The sequence below is a fragment of the Hibiscus syriacus genome, unplaced genomic scaffold (assembly GCF_006381635.1).
Source record: "Hibiscus syriacus cultivar Baekdansim isolate YM2019G1 unplaced genomic scaffold, ASM638163v2 tig00110109_pilon, whole genome shotgun sequence".
NCBI lineage: Eukaryota > Viridiplantae > Streptophyta > Magnoliopsida > Malvales > Malvaceae > Hibiscus > Hibiscus syriacus.
This window is the reverse complement of record NW_024062593.1, coordinates 1,103,912-1,128,363: the sequence shown is the minus strand read 5'-3', so window position 1 is coordinate 1,128,363 and position 24,452 is coordinate 1,103,912. Positions and strand designations below refer to the sequence as shown.

Sequence of the window (24,452 nt, the reverse complement as noted above, 5' to 3'; positions counted from 1 at the left end):
CTCGTCATTAATATCTGGAAACTTCTTGGAACTTAAGCCTAATTCCCTTTTCTTTCCAATAGAAAATTATTGGGTAATTACCTCTTGCTTTTTCGTCAACCTGAGAGACAAAGACTTAATATCAAAATTTCCAGCAAGGTAGGATGCTCTATCACGTTTCTTTCCATGGACTGAAATTTTCCAACAATCTACTTACGAATATTTGAAAAATAACAATAATTAAAGTATATAATGCTAGTCGTGCACATGCTACTCGGTTCTTTCCCAAGAGTATTCAACTTAAATCGGGAGCTGCCCATGCACATGCTACTAGTGCTTTAACTGGTACACCTCGGACAGTAAACAAGCCATTGAATATGGGGTTGCAATCAGTTTGTGTTAAATCGGATAGTAAACAAGTCATTCATTTACTTACTGGTAATAGGAGAAGCATGACTGTCTCTTCGATGTTACAACATATTTGGCGCTTTATTGGACGCAGCTGGAATTTGAGTTTCACATACGCACCTCGTGAGAGCAACCGTTTGGCCGTTCTTATGACCAATATTGCTTGGTCCCTCCCTGCTGGCTTGCACATTTTTCAGGATCCACCATTGACCGTAATGTCTTTGTTTTAGCAGGAATTTTGGGATGATTCGATGCTTGCTAGTATTAGCTAAAGTTATTTGTTCCTCTCTTTCATTCAAAAAAGAAGTATATAATATAAATATATAAGTTCGTGTAATTTATTTTTTTTAAATGACGTGTAAATAAAGTATTTATTAAATGTTAAAAATAAAAAATACAAGAATATTTGTAACCCTAAATTCATTTATAAGAGATAACAACCCTATTCCAAGAAAACTTTTTTACTTCCAATCAAAAGTTAACCGAAGAAAAATATTTCTTTACGAATTAGATGTGCATGTAAGTATATACTCCACTCTTTAACTTCACTTTTCTTTTATTTTTTTTCTTTATCAAGTCAATTATATTGTAATTTTTTTTAAAAGTATCCAATTTATGTAAGTATGAGTGGAGCCTTAATGATGAATGAATTTCTGGGAAACATGAGGGGTGGTCCCTTTCGTTGTAGTATAGAATGGGTTAACAATATTGGCCACAAAAGCATACGACATAGGTGAGCTAAGAATGGGTCAACGTTTTTCTCTATGGGATATATGAAAGTATTATTAGTTAATCTTATCACATGTCAAGCTCGTCATCAATATCTGAAAACTTCGTGGAACTTAAGCCTAATTCCCTTTTTTCTAATATAAGAGTAATTACCTCTTGCTTTTCGTCAATGTGAGAGACAAAGACTTTACATCAAAATTTCCAACAAGGTAGGATGCTCTATCACGTTTCTTTCTATGGACTGAAAATTTTCCAACAATAGTGTAAACACACTCGTTTCTCTGCTCACGATCTACTTAAGAATATTTGAAAAATAACAATAATTAAAGAATATAATGCTACTCGTGCACATGCTGCTACTCGGTTCTTTCCCAAGAGTATTCAACTTAAATCGGGAGCTGGCCATCCACATGCTACTCGTGCTTAAATGGTACACCTCGGACAACGCCTGTGAATCGTAATGTTAGGTGGCAGTGTCCACCAAATGAAAGCTTTCGCAATAATAATGATGGTTATGCAAATTGTGGTGGTCTAACTCGAAACCATGATAGAAGATGGATTGAAGGTTTTTCCAAAACGGTTAAGAAATGTTCGACTTTGGATTCAGAATTGTGGGGAATTTTTGAAGGTCTTTCTCTTGATGAAAGATATTTTGTTTTAAAAAATATATATATTTTATATAATTAAGTTTTATTTTTAAAATATTAGTAAATTATTTAAATTTTATAATTCAGATAAGCATGTATAAATTCTAAATATTTTATCCAAAACCTTAATATGGATGATTCGCATATACATAAATTAAGCAATATTAGTGATTAAGAGATTTGTTATTATCCCTTGAGGTTTTGAGTTTCAGTATCACATGTAAAAAACATATAAATATTTATTGTCAAATAATTAGGAGTCTTTAAATATATATTATCTTATATTCACGGCAAAAATACTCAAATAATGCATTGGAATTTTTTTTGAGATATTGTTGTCGAAGAATTATTTTATCCATAACCTTAATATGAATGATTCATATGTGCACTGACCAAGCAATTTTAATAGTTGAATGATTTTTTTTTCTTGAGATTTTAAGTTTGAGTATTACATATACAAAAATATAAGTATTTATTATCAAAAGATTAAAAATATTTAAATATTTACTACCTTATATTGACTCTGAATTTATTTTAAAAAATCATATATACATTGGATTGTAGCGGTGAATAGCATTATTATCTTTTGATATAATGATCCAAATATTATAGAATAATAATACTCTTTCTTTCCCATAAAAATATCCATTATTGATTTTTTTTGGGACAACTTTTTTAAACTTTGACTAATTATGATTTAAAATTTATTATTGATAAAAATATATAAAAATATATTTTAGAAACCTTCAATTAATTAGTTTGTAAATATATATTTTATAAAATTTAAATATTTAAAATAGTCGTAGTCAAAGTTAAAAAAATTTGACTTTTAAAAAATCAATAAGAGAGATTTTTTATGAAAGAAAGCGAGTATTTTTTCTTAGATTATAAAAAATATATTTATAATTATAAAATATATGAAAGTATTATTAGTTGATCTTATCACAAGTCAAGCTCGTCATCAATATCTTGATATTTTTACATTTATATTCATTATTAATTTGGTACATAGAATTAAAAGAATTACATTCTCATGTTCGAACGAAATTTCTTAAGGAATTTACAATGAGACCCAACACTTCAAATAAATGAAATTTAATTGTTGAAAACGAATGCTTGTGTTGAAAATTGAAATATTTATATAAAAATTATTAAAATTATTTTAAAATTTCAATATAAAAATATATATTAAATTTTTATTAGAATAAAATATAAATTTAGTTTCACTATTTGAAATTTTAATGAGTTTATTTTAAAAAAAAAACTTATTTGTTTTTATAGATCTGGAAAATAGGGGTTCAAATTTGGGTACTTGGAATATTGGGTACCCGATTCTCCGGGTAGTATATTTTTTGGCCCATGACTCGGTCTGTTAAATCCAGATACTTTGTTCATATTGTTTTAAAAAAAATCACATAGAAAATACATAAAATTTAAAAAAGTTCATAATACACACAATCCATACACAAAAATTAGTGATTTGAAGTTAGTTATAAGGATAATTTTTTAAATATATATGTATATATTAAATTTTATATCCAAAATAAAATATTAAAAATATTAATATCGATCGTGATTTTTTCTTTCAAATCTCATTTTAACAAATTAATAAAAATTTTAAAAAATCAAAACTTAAAAATACATAATACAAACCTAAAAAGAATTTAGAGATTTAAATTTAGTTTTAAGGTAAAAATATTAAGGAACCAAAAATAAAAATATAATTTAAACTAATATATTATATATATATATATATATTAAAATTACTAGATTGGGTCGGGCACTCGATTATAAAAAAAATTCGGTCCGGAACCGACCCACCTACCCGAGAAAAATCACAAGTCAAGTATCTAACTTGGTCGAATAATTTCTTTTAATTATCCGATTTTTTAAATTTTGAACCATTAGATCAACAAACCGCGACAATGAAATTAGATATTTTTTAGCACCCCTCCAAAAAACTTGGTGGACCTTAAGCCAAATTCATCTTTTTTTCCAATAGAAAATTCTTGGGTAATTACCTATTGCCTTTTGTCAATGTAACAACAAGGTAGGACACGTTTCTTTCTATGGACTGGAAATTTTCCAACTATAGTGTGAACACACTCAGTTCTATGCCCACGGTCTACTTACGAATATTTGAAAAATAACAATAATTAAAGTATATAATAGAAATATATAAGTTCATGTATTTTTTAAAATATTTTGTAATTAAGTTTTATTTTTAAAATATTTTTAAATTATGTAAATTTTGTAATTCAGATAAGCAAGTATAATTTATAAATATTTTATCCATAAATGATTCATATGTACACTGACCAAGAAATTTTAATAGTTGAAGGATTTTAATAAATATTTTGAAATTTTAAGTTTAAGTACCACATGTATACGAATATGAGTGTTTATTATCAAAAGATTAAAAGTATTTAAATATTTACTACCTCATATTGACGCTGAATTTGTTTAAAAAAAAATCATATATACATTAGATTGTAGCTGTGAATAGCGTTATTATCTTTTGATATAATGATCCAAATATTATATAATAATAATATTCCCTCTTTCTCATAAAAAATGTCCATTATTGATTTTTTTTGGGTCAATTTTTTTAACTTTGATTCATTATGATTCAAAATTTATTATCGATAAAAATATGTAAAATTATATTTTAGAAAACTTCAATCAAATAGTTTGTAAATATATATTTTATAAGATTTAAATATTTAAAAAACCATGGATAAAGTTTAAAAAATTTGAATTTTAAAAAATCAATAAGAGATATTTTTTATGGAACAAAGCGAGTATTTTTTTTACATTATAAAAAATTTATTTATAATTATAAAATATATTATTAATTGATCTTATCACATGTCAAGCTCGTCTATATCTACAAACTTTGTGGAAATTAAGCCTAATTCATTTTTTCCAATAGAAAATTCTTGGGTAATTACCTCTTGCTTTTCGTCAATGTGAGAGACAAAGACTTGATATCTAAATTTCCAATAAGGTATGATGGTCTTTCACGTTTCTTTCTATGGACTGAAATTTTCCAACAATAGTGTAAACACACTCGATTTTCTGCTCACGGTCTACTTACGAATATTTGAAAAATAACAATAATTAAAGTATATAATGCTACTCGTGGACATGCTACTCGGTTCTTTCCCAAGAGTATTCAACTTAAATCGGGAGCTGCCCATGCACATGCTACTCGTGCTTTAACTGGTACACCTCGGACAGTAAACAAGCCATTGAAAATGGGGTTGCAATCGGTTTGTGTTGAATCGGATAGTAAACAAGCCATTGATTTACTTACCGGTAATAGGAGAAGCATGACTGTCTCTTCGATGTTACAGCATATTTGGCGCTTTATTGGACGCAGCTGGAATTTGAGTTTCTCATACGCACCTCGTGAGAGCAACCGTTTGGCCGATCGTATGACCAATATTGCTTGGTCCCTCCCTGCTGGCTTGCACATTTTTCAGGATCCACCATTGACCGTAATGTCTTTGTTTTAGCTGGAATTTCTGGGAAACATGAGGGATGGTCCTTTCGTTTTAGTATAGAATGGGTTAACAATATTGGCCACAAAAGCATAAGACAGGTGATGAGTAAGCAGATGGAGCGGAGATGGTGGGCTAAGAGTGTTGCTTGGGGTGGTAAGCCTAATTCCTTTTTTTCCAATAGAAAATTCTTGGGTTATTTACCTTTTTTTTCGTCAACGTTTCTTTCTATGGATCTAAAATTTTCCAATAATACTGTAAATACGCTCAGTTCTCTGCTCACGGTCTACTTACGAATATTTGAAAAATAACCATAATTAAAGTATATAATAGAAATATATAAGTTCATGTATTTTTTTAAAAAAATCACGTGTAAATAAAATATTTATTAAATGTTAAAAAAATACAAGAGTATTTATAACCCTAAATTCATTTATAAGAGTAATAATAAATCTATTCCAACAACTTTTTACTTTTAATTAGAAGTTAACCGAAGAAAAATATTTCTGTACAAATTAGACGTGCCTATAAGTCTATACTCCGTTCTATATTTCTATCCAAAAGAAAATATCAAAAATATTAATATCGATCGTGATTTTTTTATTTTGAATCTCATTTCGACAAATTAATAAAAAAATTAAAAAAATAAAACTTAAAAGTACATAATACAAACCTAAAAAGAATTTAGAGATTTAAATTTAGTTTTAAAGTAAAATATTAAGGAACCAAAAATAAAAATATAATTTAAACTAATATATATATATATATATATTAAAATTACTAGATTGGGTTGGGTACCCGGTTACAAAAAAAATCGGTCCGAAACTGACCCACCTACCCGAGAAAAATCAAAGGTCAAGTACCTAACCTGGTCGAATAATTTTTTTAATTATATGATTTTTTAAATTTTGAATCAATAGGTCAACAAACCTCGTCAATTAAATCAAATATTTTTGAACACCCCTCCCAAAACTTTGTGGAACTTAAGCCTAATTCCCTTTTTTTCCAATAGAAAATTATTGGGTTAATACCTCTTGCTTTTCGTCAATGTGAGACAAAGACTTGATATCAAAATTTCCAACAAGGTAGGACACGTTTCTTTTTATGGACTGAAAATTTTCCAACAATAGTTTAAACACACTCGGTTCTCTGCCCACGGTCTACTTACGAATATTTGAAAAATAACAATAATTAAAGAATATAATGCTACTCGGTTCTTTCCCAAGAGTATTCATCTTAAATCGGGAGATGCACATGCACATGCTACTCGTGCTTTAACTGATACATTTCGGACAACGCCTGTGAATCGCAATGTTAGGTGGCAGTGTCCACCAAATGAAAGTTTTCGCAATAATAATGATGGTTATGCATATTGTGGTGGTGTAATTCGAGACCATGATAAAAGATGGATTGAAGGTTTTTTCAAAACGATTAAGAAATATTCGACTTTGGATGTAGAGTTGTGGGGAATTTTTGAAGGTCTTTCTCTTGATGAAAGATATTTTCTTTTAAAAAAAATATATATTTTATATAATTAAGTTTTATTTTTAAAATATTAGTAAATTATTTAAATTTTATAAATCAGATAAGCATGTATAAATTATAAATATTTTATCCAAAACCTTAATACTGATGATTCGTATATACATAAATTAAGCAATCTTAGTGATTAAGAGATTTGTTATTATTCCTTGAGGTTTTTAAGTTTCAACATCACATATAAAAAAGATATAAATATTTATTATCAAATAACTAGGAGTCTTTCAATATATATTATCTATATTCCCTCTAAATTTATTTTAAAAAAATCATATATACATTAACGTGTGTAGCGGTGAATAACATTATTATTTTTGATATACTGACCCAAATATTATAGAATAATATTATTATTCTATTTTTTGTTACATCATGAAATATATATATAATTATAAATATATTAAAGTATTATTAGTTGTTTTTTTCACATGTCAAGGCCGTCATCAATATCTTGATATTTTTACATTTATATTCATTATTAATTTGGTACATAGAATTAAAAGAATTACATTCTCATGTTCGAACGAAATTTCTTAAGGAATTTACAATGAGACCCAACACTTCAAATATATGAAATTTAATTGTTGAATACGAATGCTTGTGTTGAAAATTCAAATATTTATATAAAAAACTTATTAAAATTATTTTAAAATTTCAATATATATATATATATATTTTAAACTTTTATTTAAATGAAATTTTAATTGAGTTTATTTTAAAAAAAAAACTTATTTTTTTATAGATCTGGAAAATAGGGGTGTTCAAATTCGGGTACTCGGAATACTGGGTACCTGATTCTCCGGATAGAATATTTTTCGGCCCGTGACTCGGTCTGCTAAATCCGGATACTTTGTTCATATTTGTTTAAAAAAACACATAGAAAATACATAAAATTTAAAACTTCATAATACACACAATCCATACACAGAAATTAGTGATTTGAAGTTAGTTATAAGGATAATTTTTTGAATATATATATATATATTAAATTTTATTTCCAAAAGAAAATATTAAAAATATTAATATCGATCGTGATTTTTTCTTTCGAATCTCATTTCGACAAATTAATAAAAAAAATAAAAAAATAAAACTTAAAAGTATATAATACAAACCTAAAAATAATTTAGAGATTTAAATTTAGTTTTAAGGTAAAAATATTAAGGAACCAAAAATAAAAATATAATTTAAACTAATATATATATATATATATATATATATATATTAAAATTACTAGATTGGGTCGAGTACCCGATTATAAAAAAGTTCGGTCCGGAACCGACCCACCTACCCGAGAAAAATCACAGGTCGAGTATCTAACCTGGTCGAATAATTATTTTTAATTATCCGATTTTTAAAATTTTAAACAAATAGATCAACAAACCGCGTTAATGAATCATATACTTTTGAGAACCCCTCCGAAAACTTCGTGGACCTTAAGCCTAATTCATTTTTTTCCAATAGAAAATTATTGGGTAATCACCTCTTGCTTTTCGTCAATGTGAGAGACAAAGACTTGATATCAAAATTTCCAACAAGCTAGGACACGTTTCTTTCTATGGACTGGAAATTTTCCAACTATAGTGTAAACACACTCAGTTCTATGCCCACGGTCTACTTACGAATATTTGAAAAATAACAATAATTAAAGTTTATAATAGAAATATATAAGTTCATGTATTTTTTAAAATATTTTGTATTTAAGTTTTATTTTTAAAATATTTTTAAATTATGTAAATTTTGTAATTCAAATAAGCAAGTATAATTTATAAATATTTTATCCATAAATGATTCATATGTACACCGACCAAGAAATTTTAATAGTGGAAGGATTTTAATAAATGTTTTGAAATTTTAAATTCAAGTATCCCATGTATAAGAATATGAGTGTTTATTATCAAAAGATTAAAAGTATTTAAATATTTACTACCTTATATTGACTCTGAATTTATTTAAAAAAATCATATATACATTGGATTGTAGCGGTGAATAGCATTATTATCTTTTGATATAATGATCCAAATATTATAGAATAATAATATTCCCTCTTTCTCATAAAATGTCCATTATTGATTTTTTGGGTTAATTTTTTTAAACTTTGACTAATTATGATTCAAAATTTATAATTGATAAAAATATGTAAAAATATATTTTAGAAACCTTCAATCAAGTAGTTTGTAAATATATATTTTATAAAATTTAATTATTTAAAAAATCATGATTAAAGTTTAAATTTTTTTATTTTTAAAAAATCAATAAAAGACAATTTTTTATAGAACATAGAGAGTCTTTTTTTTACATTATAAAAAATATATTTATAATTATAAAATATATTATTAGTTGGTCTTATCACATGTCAAGCTCGTCATTAATATCTGGAAACTTGGTGGAACTTAAACCTAATTCCCTTTTTTTTCCAATAGAAAATTATTGGGTCCTCTTGCTTTTCGTCAATGTGAGAGACAAAGACTTAATATCAAAATTTCCAACAAGGTAGGACACGTTTCTTTCTATGGACTGGAAATTTTCCAACTATAGTGTGAACACAGTCGATTCTATGCTCACGGTTTACTTACGAATATTTGAAAAATAACAATAATTAAAGTATATAATAGAAATATATAAGTTCATGTATTTTTTTCTAAAAAATTCTGGTGTAAATAAAATATTTATTAAATGTTAAAAATAATAAAATACAAGAATATTTGTAACCCTAAATTCATTTATAAGAGGTAATAATAAATCTATTCCAACAAAACTTTTTTGCTTTCAATCAAAAGTTAACCGAAGAAAAATATTTCTTTACAAATTAGATGTGCCTATAAGTCTATACTCCACTCTTTAACTTCACTTTTCTTTTAGTGTTTTTTTCTTTCTTTATCAAATCAATTATATTGTAATTTTTTTAAAAAAATATCCAATTTATGTAAGTATGAGTGGAGCCTCAATGATGAATGAATTTCTGGGAAACATGAGGGGTGGTCCCTTTCGTTGTAGTATATAATGGGTTAACAGTATCGGCCACAAAAGCATAAGACATAGGTGATGAGTGAGCAGATGGAGTGGAGATGGTGGGCTATGGCTCTGTTGGCGTTTTTAATGTTGGGGTGGTGTGAGTGTTGCTTGGAGGAAGAACGAGTCGCTCTCTCCCGACTCAAACCTTTCTTTCCTCTCATTGATGTTACAGACACAGGGTTTGGCTATTACTGGCCGGTAGAGGAAAAAGAAACTTCATTAAACTGCTGTGAATGGGCGAGGGTTGAGTGCAACCCCACCACCGGACGAGTTATCAAACTATTTCTTGATGCAGCACTGGAGTATGATTCGTATGGTAGAGTTCCTTGGTATTTGAATGCTTCGTTATTTCTTCCTTTTCAGGAATTAAAGAATCTCTCCTTGGGATCAAATTACATTGCTGGTTGTGTTGCCGACCAAGGTTCATTTCTTTTCGATTTCATTATCACTTCAATTACTTATTTTTATTAATTTAATCTCTCTCTTTTTTTTTATTCTTTTTAGGTTTCGAAAGGCTGTCTTCGAAATTAAAGAAATTGGAGATACTTTATTTAAGTGAAAATTATTTCAATGATAGCATTTTCATGTCCTTAAGTGAACTTTCATCCCTCAAGTTTTTGGATTTATCATACAACTTCCCATTGACAGGATCGAATCATACTAATGGTAAAGTCATATTTAATTGTTATAATGTCAGAATTTACCCTTAACGTTTGTCTGGATAATGACTTTGATTCATATATTTGTTTTAAATCACTTTAATTCTTAATGTTTTGATTTTGGTCAAGTTGGTCCCTTCTTTCTGATGAAAATAGTAACTGTAGGTCAATGTTTGTTGTTGGCATGTTTAATTGCTTACATGATATTTTTACACTCACTTAAAAACACTTGACATGTGTCACTGTCAAATCAACCACAAGCGTTAACCATTAGTCAACTAACAATTTCATAAAAAAAAACATTTTGATCAATAATAAAACATTGAAAAATAAAAATATTTTAAGAAAAATAGGGGTCAAATTAATTATTTTACCAAACTCTAAGGACAAATTTTGTCACTTATTATACCAATGCTTCTCAATTCTTTTTTGGCGGTCCTTCATATTTGGGTGCAGGTATTAAGATGCTATCAAGATTGAATAATTTGGAGACTTTGATTTTATCTCGTAACAGCTTAAGTAACAACATCCTATCACAATTACATGGTTTTACTTCTTTAAAATCATTGAATCTACAGTATTGTGGATTAGAAGGAACTGTTGATTTACTGGGTAAGTTTTATTTTACAATCCCATGCTTGATTTGGGGAATTTTTTTATTATTATGGTGCTTGATTTAAAATAATTGGATTGAGGTTGAATTCATGGATTTCAACAGAATTCAGTACTTTGAAAAATTTAAAGGAATTGTATTTAGGCTACAATGGGATTGAGAGCTTGGGATCTTCGTTCCAAGGTACTTCACTTAGCTCTATAAATTGTTTTCTATTTTATTTAATTATATAATATTTAAAACTTATGTAATACGTCAAATATATAATATTATTTAATTATTCTAATCAAAGTTTAAATTGGTTTAATAAAAGAAATCAAATTAATAATACGACAGAATCAAGGCTGATGAATTTGGAAGTGCTTTATTTGCGGGGGAATCGCTTCAACAATAGCATATTGTCATCTCTTGGTAGGTTTCCGAATCTGAGGTCTTTGTCTCTTGGAGGTTCTGAATTAAAAGGATCAATAGATATTAAAGGTAAGATTGTCTCTCTTTCTTTCAATTACACCCTCATTTCATATTTCTAAAATTTTATAAGTAAATGGATTAAATTTCAAAAGTTCGAAGAATACAAGGATTAAAGGTAAAATTAAACCAACTGAATTATATCACGATTTCTTAATCTTGTCAGAATTAGTTGGCTTGAGAAGCTTGGAGGAGGTGGATATCCTCTGCTATTCAGGTACTGCTAATAAAAAATTATAGGTTTATAAATCAACATAAATTTAAATTTGTTAGTTTAATAATTTGAAATGTTGTTTTTAAAAAATGTAATTGGAATTTTCTAAAGAAATAAAGTAATTAAAAAATGTACCATTTCGTGTAGGTTGTAGCCTTCTGCTACAATCATTCGGCTCATTTCCATCGTTAAAGACTCTTTCTTTGGGAGGTTTTAGTTTTAATGATACGATGGTGACATCCGATTTTCCAAACAGTAAGTTATGATATTCAACATTGCTTTAATTCATTATATATATAATTTTACAAACTTAGAAGAGTTGGTCTTGAAAGGTTCTGTTGGAAGTCCAAGAGAATTTTCTTCTTTGAAGCATTTGGGGTTGTTCGGGTGTGAGATCAGCCAAAACTTCACTCTACAACTTTCTTCTTTGAAGCATTTGGAGTTGTCCTCATGTGAGATCAGCCAAAACTTCACTCTACAACTTTCTTCTTTAAAGTATTTGGAGTTGTCCTCGTGTGAGATCAGCCAAAACTTCACTCTACAAGGTAATTTGAACCTTTAAATATATATAAAGAAAAAAAAAAGAGTAGAAATAAATGTACTTTTACTTCCATTTTTTTCTCGTAAAAATAATTTTATTTCCTAAAATTTTCAGTAACATATCATCCATTTGATATATTTCAGCATTTCAATTGAAGAATTTGGAGTCTTTGGACATATCATATACTCCTCTTGCAAATAACTTTCTTGAAAAAATTGGTGCAATGCCTTCTCTCAAGTTTCTAAGGATAGATGATTGTGGACTCAATGGCACCTTACATGTCCAAGGTAAAATTGTCTTTTCATATCCAAAATTTGCTTCCAAATAGAAAAAGGATAAATTATACTAAATATCACTTAACTTTTAATTGATTCAATTTATAGTATTGGACATTGGTTTTGATTTCAATTATATCATTGGGCCGTTAAAATTCAAACAATGTGATGACATGGACAAAACGAAATCGTTTTGATGCGGCTATTGATGGCTCAAACGATGTTGTTTTGTTTTAGGCACTGAGCTTTAGGGTATATTGATTTTGTCACTAAACTTTTAAACATTTCACTTTTTGTCATTGTACATTCCTAGATGTGGCCGACAAGCAATCACTACCCGTCATCTGTCATCTTTCATGGCAAGATCTGTACCAAAGTGTTCGTATTTTATTCCTCTTTCTTCTTCTAGAATTAGTTTTCCACAGGACTCACTCAAAATCGATGAAATTAAATAAAAAAAATTACTATTTTTATGAATTTGGGGGAATTTATTAGATTTGAGTGATTTGAGATGTTTGTTTGAAAATCCAAATGGTGAGAAGTATTATTTCGAGAAGATGAACAATACTTCAAAACTATCCTTATTGGACAGTCATCAGAAGAGATCATGTATTAGCACGTTGAACTTTTAAATGAATTTTCATCGATTTTGAGTGAGTTTCTTGAAAAAACAATCCTATGAGAAGAAAGAGGAGTGAAATGCAAACATTTTGGTACCGATCTTGCCGTAAAAGATGATTGATGATGAATGATGATTGATTGTCGATGGTAACAGAAAAAGTGTAGTGGTAAAAAGTTAACTATTTAAAAGTTTTGTGACAAAATCGATACACCCTTAAAGTTTAGTGTCTAAAACGATGTGTTTTAGGCATCAATAATCGTCGCCCAAACGATGTCATTTTGTTTACGTCATCACAGCAGCATAAACATATGTCCACATCATCGTTTCTTAAAATTTAATGACACATGCAGTGGCATAATTGAAGTTAAAACCGAAGTTTAATAGTATAAATGATACACCACTTAAAGATCAGTTGCATCTTATATAATTAACCCTAGAAAAAAATGTTAAGTAATTTATTTATTTAATTTTGATATTATATTTCATGTACAGGTTTTTGTGATTTGATGAATGTTCGAGAATTGGATATAGCCTACAATAATTTAACGGGTAATTTGCCCGAGTGTATTTCCAACTTCACATCTCTCGAAAGTTTGGATCTGTCTTCAAATCAGTTATATGGAAAAGTATCTGCCCTTAAGAGTTTAACATCCCTTGTAATGTTGAGGCTTTATGATAATTACTTTCGAGTCCCAATCTCGTTGGAACCTTTCTTCAACCTTTCAAAGCTCAAGTTTTTTGATGCGGACAACAATCTCATGTATGTTGAAAGCGAGATGCAATCCTTGGTCCCAAGATTCCAATTGAATCAGATCAGCTTATCTTGTTGTGGAGATGTTGGACAATTTCCTGCATTCCTCTACCACCAGCATGACTTGCAGTATGTTGATCTCTCTAATGTCAACTTAAAAGGGAAATTTCCAAATTGGTTGTTGCAAAACAACACAAATTTAGCAAGTTTATCACTTGCCAACAACTCTCTCATCGGACCTTTTAAGTTATCTTTCTTTCCACAAACAGAATTACGACGGTTGGATGTCTCAAAAAATTTCTTCTATGGCGAAGTTCCAATTGAAATAGGGGAAAAACTACCATCACTGAGGTTTTTGAACATGTCAAAAAACCATTTTCACGGTACCATTCCTGCTTCGATTGGTGATATGAATTACCTGGAAGTCTTGGACTTGTCAGACAATCAATTGTCCGGTGGACTGCCAGAGGGTTTGACCCTGGGATGCTCTTCATTAAATTACCTTGCACTGTCAAACAACAGATTGCAAGGGCAGATGTTCTCTTCAAAGTTCAACCTCACAGAATTGTTTCAGCTGCGTTTGGATGGGAATCATTTCTCAGGAAAAATCCCAGATTCTTTGTCTGATTGCTCTTCGTTGTCTGTATTGGATTTAAGCAATAACCATATTTCTGGGGAGATTCCAAATTGGATGGAGAATATGTCACAGTTGACAACCTTGGATTTAAGCAATAATGAGATTTCTGGTGAGATACCAAGGTGGATGGGGAATATGTCAAGATTGGAACATATTGCGATGGCGCAAAATCATCTTGAAGGTCCATTCCCGGTGGAGTTTTGCAATCTTAATCTTCATCTTAAACTTTTAGACCTTTCGATGAACAATATTTCTGGGCATGTTCCATCATGCTTTAGTCCATTATGGATCAATCAAGTTCATTTATCAAGAAACAAGCTACAAGGGCCAATCACAAATGCTTTCCGCAACAGCAGCATCTTGGTGACATTAGATCTCAGTAACAACCACTTGACTGGAAAAATTCCGAATTGGATTGGCAACCTTTCTCAGCTGAGCTATCTTCTTCTAAACAACAACCATTTTGAAGGAAAGATTCCACTTCGGTTATGCAATTTGGATCAATTAAGCTTGATTGATCTTTCCAATAATAATCTTTCAGGTACTGTTCCATCTTGCTTGATGATTACAGCATTTGTTGAAGTATCTCAAGAATATGTTCGTTATGTCGCTGCTGTTGCGTATAATCAGACTTCATTCTCCACTGATGATCCGATACAGTTCACATCGAAAAACAACTCATACTTTTACAAGGGAAGACTCCTTGCATACCTGTCTGGCATCGATCTCTCTTGCAACAAGTTGACAGGTGAGATTCCCCACCAAGTGAAGAACTTTCAGAATATCTATGCATTGAATCTGTCTCACAACCGTTTGATAGGATCAATCCCACCGACATTTTCCGATTTGAAGAAAATCGAGAGTTTGGATCTTTCCCACAACAACTTGAGTGGTACAATCCCTCCACAACTTGTGGAGTTATATAGCTTGTCTTATTTCAGTGTAGCTTACAATAATTTGTCCGGAAGTACACCGGTAATGACCGCACAATTTTCAACATTTGAGGAAAGCAGCTACGTTGGAAATCCTCTTCTCTGCGGTAAACCATTGCCGAAGAACTGCTCACCATCCGAACCACCACCATCGTCATTGCCGAAGGGGTCAACCGACAACGACTTGATCGATATGACGGCCTTCTATGCGTCTTTCGTTGCATCTTATGTTGTGGTGATACTGAGTATTGCGAGTGTGCTTTACATTAATCCTTACTGGAGAAGAGCATGGTTCTATCATATAGGAGAAATCAGCAAATGTTGCTACTATTTCTTGGAAGATCATATTCTGCCTAAAAGATTTCTCAGTGGAAATTAATATGTAAGATTTCTCTACTCTATTTCCTGATATAGTTGTTTATTATCCTCCAATTAATCAAGGTAGTATTTGTTTAAAAATCTTTTTTAACTATTGATATTGTACACATCTGCAGACACAACTGTTTGAATTCAGGATCTCTAGGAGGAATAACATTCTCTTCTACCACTGAAATCATTTAATGAGTTCAAGAAGACATTAACTAAATGTATGAATATAAAGATATTATATTATATTTTAGGATGACTATGATTTTATAATATTAATTTTGAGGATGATATCAATTTTATGATTAAATTGAGTATGATGGAATTATTTTTTATGAGAATAAAATAACTTTTATTATGACAAATTAAATTTATTCTATTTTATTTTTTTTACATTTCATTTACTGATTTTTCTACTCGTTACTAATATTTTCATCTTGCAGTAATGCATCTTGTGATCTTACCAACAGTTATTATTTTATATGATAGAAGTTAGAACCATGCTCGTCAATATATGCATCTTGTGATGTTACATACGATGAAATATATATGTGTTGTACATACTTATAGAAAACTGTTTAAATTAGAATCAAATGATACCATAATATTGACGATATAACCAGCGAGGTCGAAACAAGGCTCTTGAACTGAAGATATGGGATCCATACACAAGTGTAGAAAATCAGGGCCGCCATGCATGAACCCGAGTTAGAACACAGTAGAGAAATCATCTTCTTCTTCTTTTTCTTGTTTGTTAAAAGCTCCGTCTCAAAGAAACAAATTCAGTAGAGAAACCTTTATATAGGGAGTGGAGTTCAAAGGGGTGAATAAACATAACATGCAAGTGTTCCCCGGATACTCTGGTTTGAGCAAAGGTTTTGACTTTTCATTTGTTTAATGAGAAGGGCTGTTATGAAACTGTGAATTCGGCGAGAGTGAAGGGCCGGCGCCGACCCCACATCCTCTGAGTCTGCGCTTTTATTTTATTCGGGAAGAACCCACGCTTCCAGCCAAAGCGATAACCGAAACATGATACCTTCTTCTCGGATTCGAGCATAACTTCTAAAAATAAATGAGATTTAGGGATAATGGAATGAATGGTCCCTAGATTATTGTAAATCTTCCCTATGCGTACTTATGTTTCTAAAATGGTACATGGCCTCTAATATTGTCAAATATGTGAAATGACATGCAGCCTCTTTGATCCAAATTTAGACATGTCACATTGCATAGTGATATCACATGTCATTATAAATAATTAATTGTTTTATTAATGTCTATTAAATTGAGTGATAATAAATTTAATATCTGTTAAACAATAAATATATTTTAATATAATGGATAGATAATTTTACTCATCAACTCTTAATATAGACGGAATCTATGTGGTTATCGGACCAAAAAAATGATTTGTAGAGGTTATAATGTACTATCTATTTAGATTATTTTTTAATTATTGATAACGTCTATATATAATAATGGGTGTAGGCTTTGTTCAGTGTAGACACATGATCATCTTAAAATTTAAATTCTGTTATATTAATAGTTTATTTTACTGAAGATGTTCATCCTAAAATTTTATTTATATCTATGTCATATGAAATATTTATGTTATTAATATATGCATTTACTTTAAAAATATTCTTGAATATGCTACTCTCTACATATTCTATAAATATAACTACACCCTTAGGACAACCGACACTTGGACATTATGTTCCACGTCACGTGTTGTTACGCAGAGCCAGCAAAGGTACTGCGGGAAGAGTATATATTTTTCGATTATTCGTGCGGATACCTAGATTCGTGAATCAATGAGATCGGGCTTTGGAAGGCTATCAAATTGAATGGGCGGTGGCCGAATCTTGGTTTTTTGACAGATCTTAAGGATTTCACTGCAATTATACGGAAAGTTCTATGATACGAAAATCTAATTTAAGATTAAGAGACGATAAGAGGAACGTAATTAAAAATATGATAAAAATATAATATTTTAAATTATATTATTTAAAATATTATACTTTTTTAATATTTTTGTTTGAATTTAAAATATTATGAAAAATATAATATTTTTTATTGTCAATAAAAAATGTTATAAAGAAGTTGACATTTTAGATTCAACCAAAAGTGTTAGAAAAATAAAAAAATTTAAGTTACGTTCAACATAAAATATTTTTTATCACATATTCATTTATGTCTATTTCTGCAGTTTTTTAGCCTTAAACTAAGTTGTTCCTTAAACTCTCCCTAATTACACCATCTATATTCTTCTTAAAAAATGATAATTCTAAATATTACTTTTAAAAAATTATATATTTATAATATATTTTAAATATTTATTTTTAAAAATATACTATATAATTTAAACAAAACCTAACATCATCATATCTCAAGAGACAAAGGCTCATAAATAATATTTACTTTTTTTAAAAAAAATAAATATTTATAATATATTTTAAATATTTATTTTAAAAATATACTATATAATTTAAACAAAACCTAACATCATCATATCTCAAGAGACAAAGCTCATAAATATATGCAGAGATGATAACTAATCAAGTTAAATCAGGTTGAGTTTTCAATCCAACCTGACCTAACACAAGAAATATGCTCTTTCATTTATTTATTTTTGAGTTTAGACAAGTTTTATTTGATCTTAAAATTGATCCAAATTTTAATGTAAAAATTTATATTCGATCATACTCGACACAAATATAAAACGTATTTTCATTCGACAAAAGAGGTATCTATTGGACAATATATATAAGAGAAAATCGCCTCAGTGACCAAAAAAAAGTTATAATATACGATTTTAACCAACTTTTTTTGGATTTGCCAAAATGACCAACAAAATCGCAACGCGAAATAAAAATCGCAACGCGATCCCCAGAATCGCAAATCAGTTTCCAAAATCGCAACGCGATTCTTGAAAATCGCGATGCGATAGTACAAATTCGCATTGCGATTTTCAATAATCGCAACGCGAATATGAAAATCGCAACGCGAACACATAAATCGCAACGCGTATCCGTAAATCGCAACGTGTATCCGTAAAATCGCAACGCGTATGGGTAAATCGCAATGCGTATCCGTATATCGCAACGCGTATCCGTAAATCGCAACGATAATACATAAAATCGCAACGCGTATCCGTAAATCGCAACGTGTATCCGTAAATCGCAACGCGTATCCGTAAATCGCAATGCGTATCCGTAAATCGCAACGCGTATCCGTAAATCGCAACGATAATCCGTAAATCGCAACGCGTATCCGTAAATCGCAACGATAATCCGTAAATCGCAACGAGAATCTGTAAATCGCAACGATAATCCGTAAATCGCAACGAGAATCTGTAAATCACAACACTGAAATTTTGGGTATATAACACTGAAATCATAAACTAAATCCCTAAATCGCAACTCATTCCATCTCCATCTATCACTCTCTCCGGCGACATCCGTTCCTATATCCAACGACATCCTTCCCAATCCGGCAACAGGTTTTAGTTTCGCAGCTCGTCTGTTTAGTAAATTAATTTACAACCATGAAATCATCTGATCATGTTTGGATAGATTTGTGTTTTGGAGGGTCATGGGATAATGTTCATGGTGTTTTACAATATATGCCTTTACCCATGAATCTTCAACTAAAATTGTCTTTACAAAAGTTAACTTATGAAACTCTAATGCTACGTGTTTCAAATAAATTGAATTTAGAGCCCCTAAGTGGATTTAGGCTATCTTATCAGAGAAATGGTAAAGTTTATTTGTTAACCGACAATGAAGATGTTGAACGATTCATTGCTTACATTAGTGTTTCACAAGATGATGTTACATTGTATGTTGTTGAACCTAGAAGTAGTATTGTTGGGTCAGTAGCGGGTAGTAATCAACTAAGTTTTTCTCAAAACCCACAACCTTTCTCTAATCCAAATCCCAATCAACTTTCAGCACCAAATTCCGGTTTTCGTATTGACCAGTTAGACGATGATGAGCCAACAGAAAAAATTGTGAGTACTAGTCAGTATTCGAAATTTGGTCTTGGTCAATATCCGGACTTTGATATTGGTCAATACACGGATTTTGATGATGTTTCAGAAGAAGAAACAGACCATGTGTGTAATGATTTTAATATTGGTCAATACCCGAATTTTGATGATGAAACACCCGTTGCCGAGGAAGATGTTGTTGATGATAATGAGGAGGAAGTTACGACTGTGAATGAACATGTTGAACATCCATTCTGTAATTCATATAATCCTGAAGAAGAAAGAAGAAGAAAAGTCCCCGAAGAAAAGAAAATGCCACGGGAGTATAACTGGAATATGCCAGAATTACTTCAGTTACCGGAAGAAGAGTTGGCAAAGAAAGCAGTTGATTGTTACACAAAAGTTATTCGTGTCAAGAAAGATGATTGTTTTGATACAAAGGAAGATTGAAGATAGCTTTGTATACAAAATGTGTGGAAGATGGCTATCAACTAAAAGTTAACAAATCAAGCAAAGATCGTTTCGAAACAAGGTGTATGATTGACAAAAACTGTACGTGGCGTATGATTGCAAAGAGAATAAAAGATTGCAAAATGTTTCAAGTTAGGACTTTTATTGATAAACATACATGTTCAAGAACCCAAGTTTTTCCTCACCATAGACAGGCAAACAAAAAGGTGTTGGGTGGTTTTCTGGCTGAGTTAATGTTTTTGAATGGCAGGGTATATCGGGGACATGAAATTATGACTGACATGAATGCTCGGTTCAAGATTAGTATATCATATTCTCAAGCTTGGAGAGCCAAATGTTATGCCTTGGAATTGTTGAGGGGGTCGCCAGAAGCATCGTTTGCCCAACTGCCGGCTTATTGTCACAATTTAAAGCTGAAAAATCCTGGGTCGGTAACTCATATCAAAACAGATAGAGATGGACGCTTGAGTTGCTGTTTATCGCCATTGGTGCTACGGTTAGTAAATCAATATAATTTTGTTGACTCATTTTTGTTAGTTACATGCATTTCACATTTAAATGATTATATTTCTTGTGTATATTATTTTGTAGATTCGTTCGTTTATTACTTGCATGCGCCCAGTTATTATAGTTGACGGAGCACATTTGAAAGGTCGATACCTTGGAGTAAACTTATTAGCAGTAGCCATGGATGCTAACAATGGGATATTGCCAATAGCTTACGGGTTGGCAAATCTGAAACCTCTGATTCATGGACATGGTTTATGGGGCATCTTAGGGATTGCATAGGTCCTATTAGCAATCTGACAATCATATCCGATAGGGCAAACTCAATGACAACGCTGTTAGAAGGTGTTTCCCAGATGCTTTTCATGGACTTTGTGGTGTTCATTTGTATAGAAATCTAAAATCAAGGTCTGCTGGTATAAAAAAGCACAAATGGACATACTGGAAGGCTGTAAAAGCTTATCGGGAAGTGGATTTCAATAAGCATATAAATTGTTTAAGACGTGTTTGCCTCAGTGTGCTCAAACACTAGAAGATGTCGGGTTTGAAAGATGGTCAAGAGTACATCAACTTGGAGCAAGATATGGTTTCATGACGTCTAATAGTGCAGAATCAATCAACGCTCTAAGTCGTCATTCCCGGAAATTACCCATTACTATGTTAATGGAGTTTTTTCGAGCCTCTATTCAACAGTGGTACTACAAGAAAAGAAACCATGCAGGTATTATTTCTTTGAATTCGTAACTTATCATATTTATATATTTTACTAAGTATTGTTTATTTAAATTTACAGGAACATTGGAACATCGTGTTACACCATGGACTGAAAAAAAGATAACGAAACGTGTTGTGAAGTCAACGTCATGGAGAGTTGAACCATGTTCAAACACTTTGTTTCAAGTACTGGATAATAACTTAAATGGGCTAGTCGATCTAAATGCAAAGACGTGTAGTTGTATGAAATGGCAAACATCTGGTTATCCGTGTGGCCATGTTATAAAAGTTGCTCTTCATTTAAACCAAGATGATTCAAGCGCATACGCTATGGATTGCTACACTACAGAAGTTTATCGACAGACTTATGCCGAGATTGTCTACCCTATTCCACATCCTTCTGAGTGGGACATACCAGATGACTTACAAACAGTTTTGCCACCAGCCATGGACAGAAGGCTACCTGGCCGACCAAAAAGTCACGATCGTATACCGTCTAAGGGTGAAGAGAAGAAGAGATCGACATGTAGTCGGTGCAAGGAAAGTGGTCATACAGGTTGACATGTGGATCACCAGTGCCATCAAAATCATCTTTTCCTCTACCAAAATATGGATCCTCATCAAAATCCAAGCTCATATGGTGTCAAGCAAAAGGCACTCATCTTTAAAATCCCAATCACGATTGGCTTCACCTTTTGAGACTGTTAACTTAGGTGATTTTTAAATGCAAACGTTGTATTATGTGGATTTTATGTGTGAACTTTTAACATTTTCAGTTGAATTAATGACTCAGGCCAACCATTTTGACTTAACCAACTCTTGTTATTCAGTTGTTATCACTATTAGGCATGCATTTGACTATCGCAACACGGAAAATACAATCGCAACGCGAAATGAAAATCCCAACATGAAAATCGCAATGCGGAAATGAAAATCGCAACATGAAAATCGCAATGCGGAAATGAAAATCGCAACGAGAGAATCGCAATGCGAAATGAAAATCCCAACATGAAAATCGCAATGCGGAAATGAAAATCGCAACGAGAGAATCGCAATGCGAAATGAAAATCGCAATGCGAAATGAAAATCGCAACGAGAGAATCGCAATGCGAAATGAAAATCGCAATGCGAAATGAAAATCGCAATGCGAAATGGAAATCGCAATGCGAAATGAAAATCGCAATGCGAAATGAAAATCGCAACGAAAGAATCGCAATGCGAAATGAAAATCGCAATGCGAAATGAAAATCGCAACGAGATAATCGCAATGCGAAATTATAAACGCATTGCGATTCTCTCGTTGCGATTTTCATTTCGCATTGCGATTCTCTCGTTGCGATTTTCATTTCGCATTGCGATAGTCATTTTTGCCTTCAACATAATGCAGATTGAAATCAACAAATCAACCATTACATTTCAATCAATTAAACAAGCACAAATAAGAATTATGTTCGCATCAATTACACAAATCAACTTTTACAAATCATCTTTTACAAATCAATTAAACAATCAAAAAATAAGCAATAATTCTTATTTCCGATCATCTACTATTGAATCACTTTTACAAATCAATTAAACAATCAAAAAACAATCAATTAAACTATTGAATCAACTTTTGCAGCTCGACATCATTTTCACGCAGTTCACTTCTGAGATTAACCTGCAGAAACCAAACATTTGTTCAGACAACACTTTCTACAAATTATTGAATTCTAGTTACTTAACCAAACATTTTCAAACCAAAAGTATATAAACTTACCAATTGTTTATGGACATTTTTATAACGCGGATGCAGGTAGGCAGCGTCTCGTATATATCGATTTAGCCATATAATGCCGAAACCACACGCCTACTGCAGCTTTATCTCTATCGGTGGGAGGTAGATACTTGATGCTTCCCGTCGTCAAACGCTCCAACGCCAAGCATACGAGAGGACCACAATCTCCTCTGGCTCCGCTCGTTTGTTGTGGCGCGGTCTCGTCTCTAATAACTGTAATATTGAGCTTCTTTGGCTTCTTGTTTCCAGAACGAGTCCAATAATTGATCGCATCCAAGAATTTAGCCAAATGAGAGCTCCATCCCTTAATAACATCTCTTAAATCAGCCAATGATATGTAATTTATCATGCTGTCATACACTATTGTCTTAAGGGATGGGAGCTGAAGCTCGACGAGAATCCAATGTTTACGTTCCAAAACAGGGATAAACACCTGCAATCATAAGTAATAATTCATTCATTTGCGCACTTATTTCATAAAACCTTTAAACTCAATCTAAAATAAATACTAACCTTATCGACCTCCCACCATGCAGGATAAAGTTTAGCTTGTCCATTGCCCAAATCAAATGATTCATCTCGTGCATTCTTCAAGTGAACGGCGTGAAAAGACGTCGGCATTATTGTATATCGTATATTTTTATTTTTCTTAAGTTTTCTTATTATTAGAAGACGTGTCACCCACGCTCGATATGCTGTTTTACAAAAAAAGACATATATTAGTGACTTACATAAATTTAAAAAAAAATTAATCAAATTGAAATATAAGAAAAATATAAGACTTACCCCCCCATCGAAATAGCCATTGTCTTCGACCCCTAATAATACGCCCCACCAAGGCCGTTCAAGCAACAAAAAGATATCATCGGTGAGCTTGCATATGTCAGTGAAACACCCCTTGCTCCGCTCATGTAGATAAAAATCAACTGCGGTCTTAGCCCAAAGGGTGTTATCCAAAATTGTGTCCGGTAGTTGTTCCCTCTCCTCTTCAGATACCGGTATGGTACTGGCCGGTAACTCATACGAGAGCCAACTTGAATCCATCATGTCCGGCACGACAGAGGGTTTCTCAAGAAGCCTACATATGACGCCATGTG

At 31.2% G+C, this 24,452-nt stretch overlaps 1 protein-coding gene across 11 annotated transcripts in view; it reads left to right on the top strand.

Annotated features, from left to right (window-relative positions):
• LOC120214976 (receptor-like protein 15) overlaps positions 1-17,105 on the top strand; it is a 42,637-nt gene extending 25,532 nt beyond the window's left edge. For 6 of the 11 annotated variants that reach the window (XM_039212769.1, XM_039212775.1, XM_039212774.1 and 3 more), the window contains 6 exons: positions 11,426-11,569; positions 11,724-11,774; positions 11,919-12,026; positions 12,104-12,316; positions 12,456-12,599; positions 13,702-15,962. In XM_039212769.1, coding sequence (XP_039068700.1) covers positions 11,426-11,569; positions 11,724-11,774; positions 11,919-12,026; positions 12,104-12,316; positions 12,456-12,599; positions 13,702-15,908 — 2,867 coding nt within the window. In that variant the 3' untranslated portion in view covers positions 15,909-15,962. Of the gene's footprint in view, positions 1-11,425; positions 11,570-11,723; positions 11,775-11,918; positions 12,027-12,103; positions 12,317-12,455; positions 12,600-13,701; positions 15,963-16,023; positions 16,173-16,518; positions 16,544-16,800 lie in introns of those variants that run through there. The other 5 variants (XM_039212771.1, XM_039212772.1, XM_039212770.1 and 2 more) reach the window with 5 other exon arrangements.
• Positions 17,106-24,452: the final 7,347 nt, after the last annotated feature.